General features: G+C 45.1%; 1 protein-coding gene across 4 annotated transcripts; it reads right to left on the minus strand.

The window, feature by feature from the left end:
• Nucleotides 1-2,014: 2,014 nt before the first annotated feature.
• On the minus strand, nt 2,015-18,554 carry fam149b1 (family with sequence similarity 149 member B1). Of its 4 annotated transcripts, none has more exons than XM_007899204.2 (15): nt 18,457-18,552; nt 16,596-16,709; nt 15,434-15,569; nt 13,224-13,366; nt 12,240-12,362; nt 11,449-11,607; nt 9,955-10,145; nt 8,628-8,761; nt 7,819-7,922; nt 6,786-7,010; nt 6,480-6,600; nt 5,387-5,512; nt 5,091-5,172; nt 4,555-4,692; nt 2,015-3,841 (listed from the first exon to the last, which is right to left on the minus strand). In XM_007899204.2, exons 1-15 carry the CDS (start codon nt 18,501-18,503, stop codon nt 3,768-3,770), a joined length of 1,917 nt encoding a protein of 638 aa, XP_007897395.2. In that variant the 5' UTR covers nt 18,504-18,552; the 3' UTR covers nt 2,015-3,767. The 4 variants fall into 4 exon arrangements, with proteins under 4 accessions (XP_007897395.2, XP_007897413.2, XP_007897414.2 ...); XM_007899214.2 differs by having other exon boundaries at nt 3,778-3,841; nt 4,515-4,692; XM_007899222.2 differs by lacking the exon at nt 11,449-11,607 and having other exon boundaries at nt 18,457-18,554.
• Nucleotides 18,555-19,414: the final 860 nt, after the last annotated feature.

Consider the following 19,414-nt stretch of genomic DNA (forward strand, 5'->3'; position numbering starts at 1 on the left):
ACTGAAGAATGCTCATTCAAGGAAGTTAACTGCTGAGTAAAAACAGTGTTACATTACCAACAACTTGCAGTTATATATAGCCCTTCACGGGGGGGTATACAATAATCCTTGCATTTGGTATAACAATGATAATCCTTGCATTTGATATAGCGCTTTTCACGTCGGGAGGACGTCCCAAAGCGCTTCACAGAATATACTGTAAAGTGAATTGACTGTATATTTGTGGGCGAACGCGGCAGCCAATTGCGCACAGCAATGTCCCACAAACAGTCGTAGATTGAAAATGACCAATTTATTATATCGCGTTTTATCACGCCTTCGAGATGTTTCAAAGCGCTTCACAGGATACACCGTAAAGTGTAGTGACTATATTTTGTGGGTGAAACACAGCAGCCAGTTTGCGTTCAGTAATATCTCACAAACAGTCGTGGATTGAGCGACCAATTTTATTTGGGGGATTGTTGGCCAGGACACCAGGAGAGAGAAAGTCTCTTCTCTTTTCGAATAGTGCCATAGGATCTTTAACATCTACATGAACAGGTAGAGGGGACATGGGTTCAACATCTCTTCCAAAGGATGGTACCTCTGACAATAAAACACACTGCACTGGAGTGTCAGCTTAGACGATATGATTCTAACTCCTGACGTGGGGCCTGAACCCACAACCGCTCAATCAGAGCCAAGCTGACACACATAATAATAAGCATTACATTTGATGTATAAAATGCACGTTTATGTTGCAGTGTCTCAAAACACAGAGCCTGATGCCAAGCCGGGGAAAGAGTACCATTGTCGGAGGTGATGTGCTTCAAATGAGACGGTAAACCGAGGTCCCGTAATAATATAATAAATAATAATAAATTCATAATAATAATCCTTGCATTTGATATAGCACCTTATCACCTTGTTGAATGCCAGGATTATTATTCTAAGGCTCACATCCACAGGACCTGGATGGGTGATCAGACAAGCTGCACCATTATTGGCCAAAGCTAACATCAGCCTCTGTCTGACAGTCAGCACCAGAGAGTGATGTGTGCGAGTCTCCCCTCACTGATGTACTGCGCTTCTCAAACTGGTGAGGGTGCAAAGAAATCAAACACATTTGTAAACATAACACGATTGTAAAGTTTATAATGTATAATAATCCTCGTATTTGATATAGAGCCTTATCACGTCGTTGAGAAACGGAAATGAAAGATCGGGAGCAAAGAGAGTGGAGAGAGGAACATTAGGAGAAAGAGGGTGTTTTACACTGAACTAATGGCATCAGATCGTGGCAGAGAGAGAGGCCATCACTGAGCTGGTATTCATTGCAGATGCCTCTTAAACAAGGCCACAATTTATTGCATAATCAAACCTAGGATACATTAATATTTACAAAATATTTCAATGAATTTTAGCAAAAATAACATTTCATATTTTATTGAAGGATTGACTGATAAAATGATAGTGTTGTGCTCTGTTAGCCAGGTTTTGTACATGGATCTCTGTACAGATCAGAGTACACTTGGTCATTCACCTCATGGCTGTAAGTTGGACCTTCTCTGTGCAGAACGTATGCAGCGTTTGCTTACAAATAGTCACTGTGCTTGACAGTAACTATTGTGAAGCGCTTTGTTTCAAAATGACAAGGTGCTATAAAGGTACAAGTTTCTTCTCTCTTTAGCTTCCTACAGCAATTGGGAGGGGGGTGTGGGGGGCGGTGTACCCTGTACCTCAGTGACACTGAGCACTACAGAACTGGCTGCTATTTTGTCAGATGGGCAGAAATCACGGCTAACAAACTCCCTGCTTTGTGGATTCGACAAGAGAGGCCTTGAGACACTATAGCTCTTCTACCGCAACCCCACAACTAATACTATAGCTTGTTATTGAGATCACTGTCTGGCAAGCTTTCCTGCTGCTTGTCCAGTTAGGAACACCCTATACTTTAGGGGTTAGCTTGCAGGATTAACAAGAGCTGAGTGCAATGACTCCCTGTCCCAAGTGACTGGTCTGCCCCTCCAGAGTCCTGCCGATGAGCCAGGCTGCGCTGTGCTGTCATCAGCAGTGCCCTGGAATCTGTGGACCCACCTAGCTCAAGAACTGGTTTACCAAGACCCCAACAGACATTCTGTTCCCCAGCTCAGCTCCAAGGAGACACTGTCTCCAAGGTGACTCGTGACCAGTGAGTTACTTGACAGTGGGATGACATTGCAGTGGGACAGCACTCACCACGGTCTGGGTGCAATTCCAGGTCAGTATGGCTCAGGGTGTGTCCACAAACCTAAGGCCTCTGTGAATACACCACAAGCTCACCAGGTACTGGGACATATCCAGCTGCAGTTACATAGCCACCCGCTCTATCGTTTTACAGAAAGATTGAAAGCTCACCTCCATGCAGTGGCTCGACATGTGACATAGCCCAACAGTATACACCTTGGCCCGGAGGGAAACAGTGGTAGTGGGATGGGGGGGAAGGAGCGGGTGGGACTTGTGGAGGAGTGGGTGGGGGGATAAGACACGATAATAATTTGAGGAGTAGATTTGTAGCCAAAAATCACCGGAAAAAAAGCCAAGTTTGTTCCTTTTCTCAGCTGAGTTTTCAGGTTACTTGCGTGGATTTCAGTACAAAGGCTCAATGATTGTACCAAGGCCAATCAGAATGCTACCACATGCAGTATTATTCCCTGCTCTCCATCCTTCCCTGTCAAAACCTATTTTCACGTTTTCCAGTTGTACAAAATACTTTGGTTAAACTTTCCCCCAAAAAATCTTTCTAGTAAAAATGGCACCATTGACTGTCCTACCAGTTTACACAAGACACCTCGCTAACACACATCATCTCCCTGAGTCAGTGTCTCACTCATAGTCAGTGTCTCCCTTGTGTGTGTCCCACACTGAACTTCAATGTCTCCCGTGTATGTGTGTCTCACACTCACCGACAGATGACACACCTGAGAATCGGTCTCACAAGTCAAGTGTCTCAGACAAGTTTGCCATCAAGAAGCAAAAGTGCTGAGCTCCACAGAGAGTGAGACCTTGTTTTTCTCAGGCTGCTCACATAGCTGTCAGTGGCCTTTTCAGAGAGCCCCACAGAGATCCGGAGCCTCCAAAGCCTCATATGTTGGGGTGCCCACAGACAGAGGGCGAAAGCAGGAACGAAAGTCAGTGGGGGGGGGTGGGGGGGGAGGGGGGATTACCTTAAAGACACACCAATGGCTGGTTTGTAATACTGTCTGTCAGTGTCAGTGCTCTGACTGACCTGCACATAACAGATACTGCAATCAACAACAACCATGTCCAGATCACCTCACACAACTGTGCAGCCTCTTCCAAAACGGAGAAGGGAGTGGATTTGTCTCCCCATAGCTACTCGGGAAGAGCGTGCTGGTTACTGAGTGCTGGCCTGCCAAGCAGAAGGTAAAACCAACACCGCGGATTAGATTGGACACGATTCCATCATTGAAAACATCAAGAATTCAGGACAAGGTATCTGCTGCCGCAGCAGGTGAAAGTTTCAGTCATATAGAGTTTCACGGGGGGGGCCCTTGCAGCAGATATAAGCGATTATGAGGTCCGAGTTTCTGCTCACTCTTGTACCTACGCAGAGCATGTTGTGTGTACACCCTACACACTCTGCTCCTCCCCTCATGACCTCTACTGATCTTGCCACTCGCCAGGCTCCTGAAGCACAAAGGGGAACAAGGTGCCTCATGATCCCAAACACAGGAGTCAAAACGTGCAGGCTGTTATCTCAGGGCAGCATCCATTTGCACAACTTGCTACAACTCTCTTCTGCTCCTGGAGTTTGTTCCTCCACGGCTGTGAGGTCGCATAGGGAGGGTGACCCGGGGACCTGGATAAAGGAGGCCAGGTTACAAAACATGTAGTACGTCTTTTTCCTTTCTCATTCGGCCCCTCCCGCGCCCCCCAGCCCCACAAAAAAAAAACTACCTGCGTGTAATCTAACATTACGCAATGACACCAATGAGCCGCTCCTCTCCACCGTAGCTGGCTCCTCTCTGATGTTTGACTTTTTAACNTTTTTAAATTCCGCTGCTTCCGTTCGACTGGCTCCAGTCTCCTGCTTGTCCGTCGTGCCCTCCGTTCCATCATCAGTGGCCGTTCTTTCAGCCACTACATCCCAAAACTTTGGAGCACTCTTCCTCAATCCCTTCGCCAGGCACCCCCCCCTCCCTATCTTGGAGCTTTCTCTTCGACCGTGCCTACTGTCACATCCCCCCAGCTTAGCATCATGCTCTGCCACTGTCAAGCGCTCCGGGGCGCTACCCTGTGTGAGGGGCACGATATAAATGCAAGTTGCTGTTGTTGACTGTAGGTGGCTCCTCTCTAGCCCAATGTGACTGCACTTCACTCCTCACCTTCTCTTCCTCCAGATCATGGCTTTCCTTTCTCCTCCCTCCCCTCCCTGACCACACCAGGGACCTCACAAACAAAGCAGAGAGCTACGCGATGAAAATATAAATTGTCCAAGGATAGACTCGGGATTAAGTCTCAGTGAATCTAACCCTTTGTCGCAGCCAGACTTGATCCTGGTCTATTCCCTACCAAGTGACAGCTGATGCTTGACTTCCGCCTCCTCAGTCTCAGTTGCGGAATGCCTGAGGCTGTGCTGGGGTAACATGTCCAGGTGAGAAGAGCTGGACACACTCAGGCTGATCCCAGTCACTCCAATACTGAGAGAATCTGGGCAGAAATAAAAAGCATTGAATTATAAAATCAGGCAGGTTGTTGTGATAACCCCCCAAAGTTTATAGTATTTCACAATAGAAATTTGAAAATACAATTTTTTATAATAATAATCCTTGCACTTGATATAGCCACTTATTGAGATGTCTCATAGCGCTTCACATGATGTATTATAAAGAGGATTGACTGTATTTTGTGGGCTAAACGCGGCAGTGTCCCATAAACAGTCGTGGATTTCTTGTATAATAATAATAATTATTTTTTGAAAGCAAAATAGCTTTACTCCTCCATTGTAAAATACAAAGGAGCAGTCTATTCACAGTACTGAACATTCGATGATATGTGTGTGTTTGTAGGGGGGGGGGGTGAGGGGAACCATTGAGAGAATGGTTTACCTGGCCCTGCAGATCCCCTGCCAACACGCATCTGATGTGCATTATCCAAAACAGTGAACGACCGGCGATAAGAGGTCTCCGACTGAAACAAAACACAATATTGTATTATTTCCCAAGGATCCTTTTACACCTCTGTTCTTTTTTGGGATGCTGGCTGGGAGTTGTCCTTCCTTGAAACAATGAATTCATCTCAAACATACTGACAAATTGAACTTTTGAATAAGAACTGATTATTTAACAAATTATTTAATCAGTTAATAAATTAATGTCTCTCTCATCTACCATTGGCTTCTTACCTGGAATACGTGTGTCGTACTGGGCCTGGAGTAGTACTCATCCCCGAGGAATCGGTCTCTTGGTAGTAAGTGGCTTGTCTCATCCATAACTGCACTGTGTGCTCGGTTAGCGTAGACTCGCATTTTCTGTGGAGAAAAAACAGTGAATAATACCAGTCAGCAGCAACAACAACAACTTGCATTTATATAGCGCACTTCACGCAAGGCAGCGTCTTAGAGAACTTAACAGTGGCGGAGTTTAACGCCAAGCCAGGGGTGGGAGGATGTGACCGTAAGCACGGTCGAACAAGAAGGTCTTCAGTCGTGATCTAAAAGGGGAGGGGGCAAGGCAAGGATTGAGGGTTCCAAAGCTGTGGGGCGTAATGGCTGAAAGCACGGCCGCCAATGGTGGAACGGAAGGGATGAGGCACAAGCAGGTGGCCAGAGTCAGTCGAGCAGGTATTGGAGTGGAGAGAAAGCAGGTCACAAAGGTAGGTAGGTGCCAGGCCGTGAAGGGATTTGTAGATGAGTGAGAGGTTCTTGAAATCGCAACATCTTCAGATTGAAACACTGGCAGGCCTTCTTCCTCATCAAAAAATAATACCTTGATCTCTCTCCCTGCCCTACTCTAACAGTCTGGCATTTCAGACACAAATTGTATTTATCAAGCGCCATTCAGGTAAGATAACGGAGAGTTGTACAGTGGTGGGATTGTACCCAGAGCAGGGATAGGGGATCATATTCACGGACAAAGAGGTTTGTTTCCAGGTGGGATTTGAAAATTGATAACATGGTGACAAAAAGTTTCACGAACGCAGTGAAAGACATCTCCTGTGATAGCTGCATACTCTCTACCAATGTGGTTTTTAAAAAACACAATTAATAAATAAAAACTATGTGTAAGGACTTCTGATTCACACTGTATAAATGCAATTATTGTATCACATCATGTTTTGATTATCAGGTAATTACTGAGTTACCTTCCCTCACCCAGCAATAATAATAATAATCCTAGCATTTGGTGTAGCGCCTTTCATGTTGGGAGGATGTCTCAAAGTGCTTCACAAGATATAATGTAAAGCATAGTGACTGTGTAATTTGTAGGTGAACATACCTGCAGTCGAGGAATTGGCATTGTAGTTAAGTGCTCGGTCTCTGGGCTGACGATTGGAGGGAGCAGGGTGTTGCGGCTTGGAGGCAATGCAGAGGTTGAAAGTCGGTCACTTGCTGTTGATCTGGAATTAAAATGGCAAAAGATAATAATAATGTTTGTATTTGATATAGCTTCTTATCACATCATTGAGACGTTTCAAAGTGCTTCACAGAATATATTGTAAAGTGCAACGACTGTTCCTTTCCTTCCCAAATGTATGACTGGTTATAACAGACACACAAACTTTCTATCGTGGATCATACTTACAGCCGTGTGCCCCGGACCAGGTTGTCCATGGATCTGACCGGAGTTCCTGAACGAGGTAGGTTGGAATTTATGGGATGGAGCGTGCGAGGAAGTTTGCGTCTCCGTGCAGACTGGACTGGCCGAGACAGCGAGGAGGTGCTTTGCTGCAGTTGGCGACTGGAACGGAATTGGTTTGAAGACACGGTACTTGAATAGGGTCGTAGTAAAGGCCTCTCCTCTGGGTCCCTGTAACCAGGTCATGTATTGTTATACCACGTTACAGTTATTAAGATCCCGCAACAGTCTACATGCGGAGATAACCATTCCAGCCCAACACATACACAAACTATACAGTCAATTTTTTTTACAATATATTCTGTGATGCACTTTGAGATGTCTCAACGACGTGATAAGGCACAATATCAAATCCAAGTATTATTATAATTTGAATTTATATAGCGTCCCTCACATGGGATAGCATCTCAGTCTGTTTAACAGTGGTGGAGCTTGACGCTGAGCCGGGGAGAGGAGGAGAACATCTGAATGATTTGAATAAAAAAACAGATTAAGAAGGTTGACCCAATACACTCTTAAACATATCGCTCAGAAAAACACAGATGTAACAAATGGCCAGGGATTTGTGGGCAGCTGCCTTGCTGATGGAATTACAAAAGCATTCTACAGAGGTGTCAACACTTACTACTTAAGACAGAGCAATACACTAAAGGGGAAATAGATAACACTAAGGAGGGAAATGATTTGCTTTATTACAAACTTTGACATTTCATCTGTGACAAGCAAATGGGAATCAGAAATGACATCCCTTTACTCGCAAAAGGGTCGTACAGGAAATTGAAACGTTCCAATTTGAAAAAAATATTTACTGTAATTTACTGATATTGTATTTGTGATTGTGTAACACTCTCTAAACAAACCACCACATCTGAGCAGGACAAGATCAAATGGGATGAAGACATTTCTTCACCTGAACCTCTCTTGTGGTTAATCCCTTACAAGCAGATCGCTGCACAGATCCACTGTCCAAACTACTTACTGTGTCTTCTCGGGCAGTGGAGAGGTTCTTTGCTGAAGGGAAATTCCTTGAATCTTTAAACTGTTCAGAGTACGATGTACGGCCCCTCCTTGCAATCGTTGCCCCTTGATGTGAAATAAAAACCTCGGAATGACGACAGATAAACAGCTCATATCAAAATACTGTGCAGAATTAATCTGTGCACTAGATTCACTCTTTTTTCAAAGGCTGGTATAGGGATGCTAATGCACATGATCCAATACCATAACTGTGGAGTCCTATAGAGTAGTGGTTATCACCTTAGCCAAGTTTCCCGACAACACATGCCTCTGTTTACCTAGCAGTAAGAAGGAACCCAGTTGTTAGTCGATTAGTGGATCACTTTCCGGGGGTAATAATCCCTCCAAAAAAACAGGAATTGGTTGCTGGCTTTCAAAAACATGGTCAATTCACTTCATAATATATTCCGTGAAATGCTTTGAGAAGTCTCAAAACACTTCACAGGAGATGGTGTAAAGTGTAGGGTGTATTTTGTGAGCGATGTGGCAACCAATATGTGCACAGCAGTGTCCCACAAATAGCATTGGAGAGAAACTGGTTTCTCTTTTCAAATAACACCATGGGATCTTGTAACATCCACCTGATCAGGCAGATGGTAACTCAGTTTAACATCTCACCCAAGGACGGTACTCCAACAATGCAGTGATCCCCCAGCACTGTACTGCATTGTAATATTCACAACATTAACAAACCAAATCCACAAGCCATACTTACAAGTATATACATTCCATACTGCACCACGCCAGCTGAATCCATTACACAATACTAACCTGAGACTGGAGTAAATAGGAGTTGAAAGCAGGCAACTGCGAATGTGGTGCCCGTGGAAACAGCTCAAGAGGCAAAGCTGAATTCACTGGGATGGTTCGTACATTTTCCACAGATGCGATGCCTCTCTCATCATCTGCACAAGTTAAAAATCATTTAGAGACAAGGGTGTGCGAGACATCAGCCACTCCTCCCCACCACATTCGTTAAACATATTTCTATAAAATACATTCTTATTAGAAGGACATTCTGATTAACCCTAGTTCTTAGCTAGTTCAAACACACAATACGTTTTCTAAAGCAGAAAATATACCCTCCGTATTCCCCATTATTCCCAAACTTACACTGGGAGGCACTCAGTAGTCTGTTTAATCATTGCTTTGAAAACAATTGCTATTTGTGGAGTCCTGTAGCTCAGTGGTTAGAGCACTCGCTTTGCAAGTGAGAGACCTGAGTTCAATTCCAGGCAGGGCGAAACCTTGGGCAAGTTTCCTTACTCCACACGCCTAATAATAATCCCTCCAAAAAACCAAAAACAATAATTAAATTGGTCATTTTCAATCTACGACTGTTTGTGGGACATTGCTGTGCGCAATTGGCTGCCGCGTACGCCCACAAATATACAGTCAATTCACTTTACAGTGTGTTCTGTGAAGCGCTTTGGGACGTCCTCCCGACGTGAAAAGCACTATATCAAATGCAAGGATTATTATTATTATTTATCCAAACTTTCCTGTCCAGTAAATCAAATAGTGGAGGCCAACAGCATAAACTTGGAATCTGAAGGGCTCAGATCCAGGTGGGTCCCTTTAGCCTTCAGCCTTTCGAGACAATAAAATATCATATCTAAACACATCTTCCTGGAGAGGGGAGGCGGGGGGGGAAAGAGGAGGTAAGCAAGTTTTTTGTCGGATTGCAACCCACTCAAAGGAAATGTGCCCGAGAAAACAAGGCAGGTCTGCATTTATCCAAGATATTCATGATAGTTGACCAGCCTGACTGGTAGGTCAATGACACTTGGATTTGCTGATATGTCTCAATCCTGTGAGCCAAAGTCCCAATGTGTTGACAGTTCCCATTTGGGCAATTAGAGTGAAAAACATATCAATAGTATGCCATTTGTAGTGACGGCACTGGAGAATGGATTCTGCACACAATGTCTGGTCCCAGCTGGCTTTCACCAACTGTTTCAATGCAAACACAGGAGCACGGAAAGGATCGAGAGACACCTGCAGGTATAATGCAGTTAATAACCTTGTCCATTAACAATTTAAAACCCAAATTATTCCATACGACAGACTTGGTATTTCAGTCCAATGGTCTGTATACCTGAAATGGGCACTTCCCAGTGCTTACGGATCAGCTCCTTCATACAGCCCATAACCTCCCTCCACACTTCATCAAAGAGATCTGCCATAATTGCACTCCTTGTGCATTGGACAGGGGACACTGGAGGCATCCCCAGTCTATTCTCACACTGCAAGGCAAGGCTCATCCTCTTCTCATAGCAATCATCCTCCCTGCATAGACCCAAAGTGCACATATCTTAGTCATCAATTTAACATACAAACAAGACTATCTTACAATGATTTATGAGTAATATGTCAAGGAAGTTCAGTCAATCTGGCCTCTAGTGGAAGGAACAACTAATAAGAGTGGGTTTCACAGTCATACTGCAGACAATGCCTTTCATTTATAAATTATACATTCAGAGTCCTGTAGGTAGGTGGTTAGAACACTCATCTCGCAAGCGAGAGGACTCTGGTTCAATTACTGCAAAACTTTAGACAAGTTTCCTTACTCCACCCGCCTCTGTTTACCTAGCAGTATATAGGAACACCATTGTTAGTTGATTGGTGGATTGCTTTCCAGGGTTAATAATCCTTCCACACNAAAAAAAATCTGGTCACTCAATCCATGAATGTTTGCGGGACACTATGTGCAATTGGCTGCAGGGTTTTCCCACAAAATACACATCCAATTCATTTTACTGTATATTCTGTGAAGCGTGTTGAGTTGTCTCAATTATGTGATAAGGTGCTACATCAAATGCAAGGGTTATTATTATAATAATTGTGGGACATTGCATGTGGAAACTGACTGCCAAATACAGACAATATACTTTGCAGTAAGTCCTGTGAAGTGGTCCTCCTGTTGTGAAAGGCACTATATGAAATGCATGGATTATTATTTAATTTTTAAATCACTTTAGTTTTTTCAAGGTATTTCTCCCAATTGCTCTTCAGTACTTATGCAAAGTACTTGTGTGTAAAACAACTTACAAAAATACTGTATCTTTTGTAGAAAGAAAAATATCTCAAAGCACTTCACAGAATAAACCAACCACAGAAATTTACAGTACAGAAGAAAACCATTCAGCACATTGATTCAAGATAATGAAATTAATTGGAAATTAATTGAATATGGTTTGGTTTGGATACTCTTGATGTGTTTCTGCACATGTCAGATGCCTGTCTGACCAAATAAAAAAAAGTGTTTGTTTACAAAAATAATAATAATCCTTGCATTTGATAATAGCGCCTTATCACATCGTTGAGATGTCTCAATGCGCTTCACAGAATATATTGTAAAGTGGACTGACTGTATTTCGTGTGCAAAACGCAACAGCCAGTTACACACAGCAGTGTCCCACAAACAATCATCACTGAGTAGCTCAATTTAATATATAACATTCTTGCGTGACAGCAATTCCTGTGAAGGGCTTGGACATATTGTGATGTTAAAGGGTGCTAGGAAATTACAGGTTTTTCTTTAATTAAAAGACAGTCTTGAGTGATTTAAAGCTAAACGATTGATACTAACAGGTCTTTGTGATCAAATGCAAGGTATTCTTCCACTAAACCATCTGCTATAATCACACCATTCTCTGCCTCTTCATCTTCTTCTCCAGAAAGCGTACAAATACCTATTTTACACTGAGGGGCATCTGACAGCAACACTTTTGTACCGACAATAAAGAGTCTGAAAGAAAGAAGAGAGAGATGGTTCCACACTGTCTGAAAAAGATGTTTAAAACACGAGTGAAGCTGGGGCAGGGGCGGACTGGGGAGGGACAGAGAAAGGGAGAGAATTTGACTGACATATGCAAACTATTTGCACATGATAGCAGTGTTAGCCCTGTAAAACTGATACTGCGCACAGAAAAATGTATCTGAAAGCCAATAATAATTCTTGCATTTGATATAGTGCCTTATCATGTCGTTGATACGTGTGAAAGCGCTTCATAGAATATATTGTGAAGTTAATTGACTGTGTATTTTGCAGGCGAAACACGGCAGCCAAGTGCGCACAGCAGTGTCCATGAGGCAAAGGTTGAGCCTTACCTTTCAGGCGGTGTATGTATTATAACAGTAACCTCCTGGGACATCCTGCCCACCATAGTGTAGACCGTGCAGGCAGCATGGGAGACTTGGAGGTGGGGAAGGGAACAAAATAGAGTCAAAGGAAAAGATGGTTATGTGATTCCCAAAGCAGGTCTGTCAGTGCAGGGATAGCCTCATTCCCTAGATTGATATCTAGCTCAGGCCACAAGGTAGGACAGCATATACAATGGCTTTCAATACAAATGGCTGGTTTGGTCAAGTTATGCTTACTCATTCGCATCTCTCTCGTGGCCTGGGCTGTTGGCTGGTGTTGATGTGTTAGTCCCTGTCACAGAGCTGGCATACCACTGATAAGCCTCATCAACAGGAGCCATCACTTGTGTCCCCAAAATCCTACAGGAGAAAATGTGCAAGATTTAAATGACTGATCGGCACGAAATTTGCACTGCATTGAGACCCTTATCCAACAAGAACCTATCCAGCTTAGTCTTGAAAATTTGAATGGATCCAGCATCCACAGCCTTGCGGGGGAGAAAGTTACAGATTTCCACTACCCTTCGTGTGAAAAAGTGCTTCCTGATCTCACTCCTAAATGGCCAAGCTCTAATTTTAAGACAATGCCCCTTGTTCTGGATTTCCCCACCAGAGGGAATAGTTTCTCTGTAGCTGCCCTATCGAGTTCCTTTATCATTTTAAACAACTCAATCAAGTCACCCCTCAGCCTCCTAAACTCAAGAGGATTTCAAGTCATGTTTATGCAACCTGCCCTCATAATTTAACCCTTTCAGCCCTGGTATCATTCTGTTGAATCTGCGCTATAAGTCCTCAGTGTGGGAGTTCGGGTTCTTTTACGCACACATCGTCTGATTGTTATTTTTATTGAGAGAACCAACATCAAGCGATCCCGGAGCTGTGGACATGTTACATACATGGCTTCGAATTGCACAACAGGTTCTCTTAATGCAGCAGGTGATTAACAACTGGAAAGGGTTTGCTAGGAAAGTTGATAGAGGAGGTCAGGAATGCCTTTAAATTCAAACAAATAAAATAAAAACACCCAGCTGGAAATTTCAGAGATCCATTTGAATGAATCGTCTCCACTAATACTGTCATCTCATGTGGGACAGCGTCAGTTGGAGGTACAGGATTTGATTTAATTTTTAAGAGTTTATTTACTGCTGGCGTACAGATTCCTTGGGCAGAACAAAACAAGACAAACATCTTGCACGTGAAGTTCACAGTCCTGCTCCTTACCGAAAGTGCTGGAAGCTGGATTTCCATTCCTGGCACTCCTGTTCCAGTCCTTCTATACGAGAGCATTTCTTTCCCTCAAACAGAAACTCTTCAATCTCACAGAACATCTGCTGGACCTGCTGCGAGGCTGCCTTCTCAAACTCCTGGTACACACAACAAGACACGGTTAAAGGAATGCATTGGATACTGAAAAAACACTCTCCCTGTATTCTTCCACCTTGCCCCCTCCTTCCCCACCCTCCGCACTGTCAAACGCTCTGGGTGCTACCCTGTGTGGGGAGCGCTATATAAATGCCAGTTACTTTTGAAACAAAAATTAGCACTAAAAAAAATGAAATAAGTTTTAAAGATTTTGTTTGTTCTAAGCATTGTAACAATTGAACTTCTGGTGGCTTTCATGAGGGGATGAAAAAGTACTAAGGCAAATCAGCCCAGGAAATCAGTTTACAGCCTCAATGTACTGCACTTGGAATGATTCAAAGCGTGGTTTAGAATCGTGAAGCCACCATACCCCAACGCAATTCTCTCTGAGCTGACTGTGAGAGAAGGTGCAGATAGGACAGGCTCTCCCCAGAGATGGAAAGAGCAGGGTGCTGAAAAATAAATCACTCCTGCGCTGTTCTAATACAAGGTACACTGTGTCAGATGGTTAACTTGACTAACAGCTGCCTTAGGCCAACACACCTCTCACAGACACAGAAAGGCTTTAAGGAACACTGGTGTCATAATGAAATTCAACACTCGTGCGATAGAGGGAGTAGTTTTGTTTGAAGTATACTTTTAGGGTGGTTTTAAGGATATGGAACCTGCACTCTGCTTATATCAGCACCTGTGTGCTAAACGGATCATTAGCTTGCATCCAATTATGCACTTGACCTCTTTGACCGTGCCTTCAGCTCCCCGCTCGACTCTCTACCCTCTACCCCCTCCTCGCTCCCTCCCTTCCCTCCCCTCCCCCTGACCATTTCCCCCTTGCTCGGGTCCTGACCCAACTGTACAGTGCCTTGGGATGTCCTCCCGACGTGAAAGGCGCTCTATAAATGGAATCTTGTTGTTGTTGTTGTTGTGACCTGGGACTGCTTAAAATCAATGCCAAATGTGGGGAAAATGCTCCATTCACTTTGCTGAGAATATTTATTTTTTAAAAATCATAGAAAATGGATTAGATACCAGTAAGCCTCATTCTTTATCCCAGTGATGATAACAATAATCATCCGTGCTTTTGATATAGCGCTTTATCATGTCATTGAGACGTCTCAAAGTGCTTCATAGAATATACCGTAAAGTGAATTGACTGTATATGTTGTGGGCGAAATGCGGTTGCCAATTGCGCACAGCAGTGTCCCATAAACAGTCGTGGATTGAGTCACCAAATTATTATTTTTTTTAGTCTGTTGACTGTCCTGTGGAGTCCTGTAGCTCAGTGGTTAGAACACTCGCTTTGCAAGCGAGAGACCTGGGTTCGTTTCCTGGTAGGGTGAAACTTTGGGCAAGTTTCCTTACTCCACACGCCTGATAATAATCCCTCAAGAAAAAAAACAATAATAATAATAATCCTTGCATTTGATATAGCGCTTTTCATGTCTTCTAGACGTCTCAAAGCGCTTCACAGAATAGACTGTAAAGTGATTTGACCGTATATTTGTGGACGAAACGCGGCAGCCAATTGCGCACAGCAGTGTCCCACAAACAGTCATGGATTGAAAATGACCAATTTATTATTGTTTTTGGTTTTGGAGGGATTATTATTAGGCGTGTGGAGTAAGGAAACTTACCCAAGGTTTCGCCCTGTGCCTGGAATTGAACCCAGGTGTCTCGCTTGCAAGGCGAGTGCTCTAACCACTGAGCTACAGGACTCCTCAAATAATAAATTAGTTATTTCAATCCACGACTGTTTGTGAGACACTGCTGTGTGCAATTGGCTGCCACATTTCGCCTACAAATTCACTTTACAGTCTCTTCTGTGAAATGCTTTGTGATGCCTAGAAGACATGTAAAAAGGCACTATATCAAATGTAAGGATTATTAATATTATCGTCTGTCAGACATCATTTTGATGTCCAAAATGCAGTATCACCTTTAACAGTTGCACATTTCAATAATAGTCTGTTTCAGCCTGGGTACAGAATGATGGACAACACTGATTGCGATGTAACAAAACACAGCTGTACATAGGGTACTCGGACTCAATCGAGAACATTGCTACTCACATCGTCACCCCAGGAGAAGACCGAGCTGCACTCTGTGGAGATTCCAGTCTCTGTGTAACTGTTGATAACAGACCAGGGGAATCTGACATCACCCAGGAGAGTCTGGTTGCTGGTGTCTTCGTAAGTCTCAGACTCGCTGCAACATTGATCAGTTATACATCATCTCGGACAACAACAACTCACATTCATATAGCGCCCTTCAAGTGGGGCAGCATCTCTGAGCACTTAACAGTAGCAGAGCCTGATGCTGAGCTGGGGGGGGCGAGGCAGAGGTAACCATAAGCACAGAATGCCTTGCCTTCTCCTGCCCCCCATTTATAAACGACTAAAGACCTTCAGAAGGAAGGTCTTCAGATGTGATCTAAAAGAGGAGAACAATAACAACTTGCATTTACATAGAGAGCTTGAAGGTAAGGAGCAAGGAGGAGGGATTGAGGGAGAGTCACAAAGCTTCGGGGTGTAGTAGTTTCCAGCGCCTTGGGACGTCCTCCCGACGTGAAAAGCGCTATACAAATGTAATCTTGTTGTTGTTGAAAGCACAGCCACCAATGGTGGAAGGGAGGCTATGAGCAGGAGACCAGAACCAGCTGAGCGGAGGCAAACAGGTAGTGGAGTGAGAAGAAAGCAGGTCAGAGAGGTAGGGAGGTAGGTAAGTTGCAGACATGCAACCTGGAAAAGATATTGTTCACAGAAACACAGCATTTTCTGTGCAGACACAGTGACGTGGAGGTCTCAGGCCTGGATAGATAGAAGCAATCATTTGTGTGGAAATATTTAATCGGAAATATTTTGTGCAGAACAAGGAGGGAATCTTCCACCTTCTACTCCTTGTCAACAGCACAGGACGCTTTATAGCCTGTAATTTGGAACGCAAGACTAAGACATAACTTGACGAGGATATATTCCAATTCAAATTTGCATTTATATAGCGCCCTTCACATCAGGGGGTTGTTCTAAAGCACGTAACAGTACTAGCTAGTGCAGGTAATCAACAACAAATTACATTTGTATAACGCTTTCACGTCGGGAGGACATCTCAAGCCCTGGACAATCAGGGATTTGGACCCGAGTGTCGGGGGGTGGGGAGCTGGGATTAGGAGGGGTTGGGATTTGGAGGCATGGAGTACGAAAGGTGATTGTTGGAACAAATGGGAGTTATTACCTGCTACAGGTAGAATATGTGTCCTTAATGCTGGGGATGGGAGAAGGTGACAAATGCTCCTCCAGGGGCTCTGGCAGTGGGTGATTTTCTATGCTGCTTCGAGACAGGCCACAACTGTGAGAGTAAATAGGATGTTTTAAGTCACATTGTTTCATAGATTTTTTTAAAAATACAATAACAATAATAACCCTTGCCGTATCACATCGTTGAGACGTCTCAAAACACTTCACAGAATATATTGTTTTATGGATTGACTATGTATTTTGTGGGCAAAATGCGGCAGCGAATTGTGCACAGCAATTTCTCACAAACAGGTGTGGATTGAGTGACCGTTTTTTTTTCAAGAATTATTACCCTAGTGGAAGCGATGCACCAATCGACTAACAATCGGGTTCCACTTACTGTTAGATAAACAGAGGTGTGTGGAGTAAAGAAACTTGGCTAAGGTTTCCCCCCCACCTGGGAATCGAACCCGGGTCTTCTTGCTTGCGAGGTGAGTGTTCCAACCAATATGTTGCAGGACTCCCAAGTTACATTTCCTAATTGCATTTTATTAAGGGTACAGCAGCATTGGTCTTGGGAATGGACAGGTTACAGGTTACAGGAATGGACAAGTCCCAAAACAAGATACATTCTTGATGTGTATAATAATAGAATAGAATAATAATCCTTGCATTCGATATAGCACCTTTTACATTGGAAGGCGTCTCAAACATAGAGGTTGTAACGATGTGATTTTTGTGGGCAAATGCACCAACAAAACCATTTGGATTAAAGGTAGGAGATTGAACTGCATGTGCAGCCGGCAAATCCTCAGACCATGACCAGCACCTACCTTGTGGAGATGTGGGTAGTTAGAGATTAGCAGGATAATAATAATCCTTGCATTTGGTATAGTGCCTTATCACTTTGTTGAGACGTCTCAAAGTGCTTTGCAGAATAAGTGAATTGACTGTGTATTTTGTGTGCGAATGAAGAATAATGAACAGTAAAGCCACGATCAGCCAAATCCCAGGTTGAAAAACTGCGGCTGGAAATACGATTTAACTGGTGTTATTACCTGCACATCCAATCGAAAAGCACTCGGTCTCGATCCCCAGCCCTCCGTAACGTGCTCGGGATCAATTAATAATTTATTTCAGCTTTATTTCTCGGAAGATCTTGATTCCTTGCCGGGCTGCTGACTGCCCACTAATATACCCGGCAGTCTAGACTGACTGCCAATGTTGGCCGGCTATTCAACCGTGGGGGCGTCACACCCAAGCCTGATCCTGGTTGCTGAGTGCTGGCAAAGAGGGGAGGGAACCCGCAGCCAATTCTATTTTCACCTGACAGCCCCCCGACCGCCCCCCCCCCCGCGCGCTTCCAGTGGCGGAAGGCACCCCCGACTGATTTCCTCTTTTCCCTTCGGCTTTCCTCGGTTCCCTTTGGGCTCCTCGAAGTTTGGCTCGGGCGCTCCAGGAGGAACGCACAGGTCCGTGCGCTGACCGCCGGCCGAGCGGTGACCAGAGGTATTGGGGGCACGCGAGGAACGAGCGGAAGGGGCCGACTGGCAGCACCCAAGCGCTTCGCAATGCCCGATCTCCAACGCGCCGCGCGCTCTGGGTGGGGAGATCCCCCCCACCCCCAAAAGCCTGGGCTCTTGCCAACCAAAGCCTAATACTCTCCAGAATTAGGTGAACAGGTCGCGTCTCTCCCAGGGGGGGAGGAGGAGGAGGAGGGGGCGGAGGGTGGATTCCATCCCAACAGCCTGAGTCCGGAATCTCCGATGTGGGTGAGAGGCTCAGTCTGGGTTTGGGTCGCGTTGGGCGATGGGCGCTCAGGGAATCAACAGATGATAAAAGACTCTCAAAACACTCACATCTCCCGGGCGTTCGAGACCGGCTTCCTGGAGTACCTGTTGATCATCGCTGCCTCGGCTCCCGGCTCCGCGCGGCGCACTGCTCCTCTGTGCGGGAGGCTCCCTCCCCGGCGGCGGCGGCGGGGGGGTGGGGGGACGCGGCGCATCCTCCGGCAGCCGAGGCCCGGCCCGGCCCGGCCCGGCGAGGCGGCCGGTCCGCCTGCGGCCTACAGCTCGCGTTCACTCGGCGCCCCCACCGCAGGTTCCTGGCGCGTGTGGCGGAGCGAGAGGCCGAGGCGCTCGGATTCCCGAGTCAAAGTTAATAGGCCGCCGGTTGCTTCACCGGAAACCGCGGAGGCTCGCCATTTCCGTGCGGCCTTTTGATCCCTGCGAACCGCGGCGCCATGGAGACGGCGGCCGCTCCGCCGCAGGGGCTGCTGGGATATGTAGTCCGCAGCGTCGCTGGTCGCCATGGAGACGGCGCCTCCGCCGCGGGCGCTGCCGGGACATGGAGTCCACAGCTTCACTCATCACCAGGACGCCAATGGGGCTCTCAGAGCAACACCACTGCTGCTGATTATATTTGCATTTGTTACAGCGCCTCATTATGTCGTCGAGACGTCCCAAAGCGCTTCGCAGGGTACACAGTAAAGTGGATTAATAATAATAATCCTTGCATTTGATATATCACATCTTCTCGACGTCCCAAAACGCGTCACAGAATATACCCTAAAGTGAATTGACTGTATTTTGTGAATGAACTATGTATATGTTATGGATTAACTATATATGTTTGTCCCACAACAGCCATCCCTCCAAAACAAAACAATAATAAATTGGTCATTTTCAATCTACGACTGTTTGTGGGACATTGCTGTGCGCAATTGGCTGCCGCGTTTGCCCACAAATATACAGTCAATTCACTTTACAATGTGTTCTGTGAAGCGCTTTGGGATGTCCTCCCGACGTGAAAAGCGCT

This window comes from Callorhinchus milii, unplaced genomic scaffold (genome assembly GCF_018977255.1).
Source record: "Callorhinchus milii isolate IMCB2004 unplaced genomic scaffold, IMCB_Cmil_1.0 Scaffold7, whole genome shotgun sequence".
Taxonomy (NCBI): Eukaryota; Metazoa; Chordata; class Chondrichthyes; order Chimaeriformes; family Callorhinchidae; genus Callorhinchus; species Callorhinchus milii.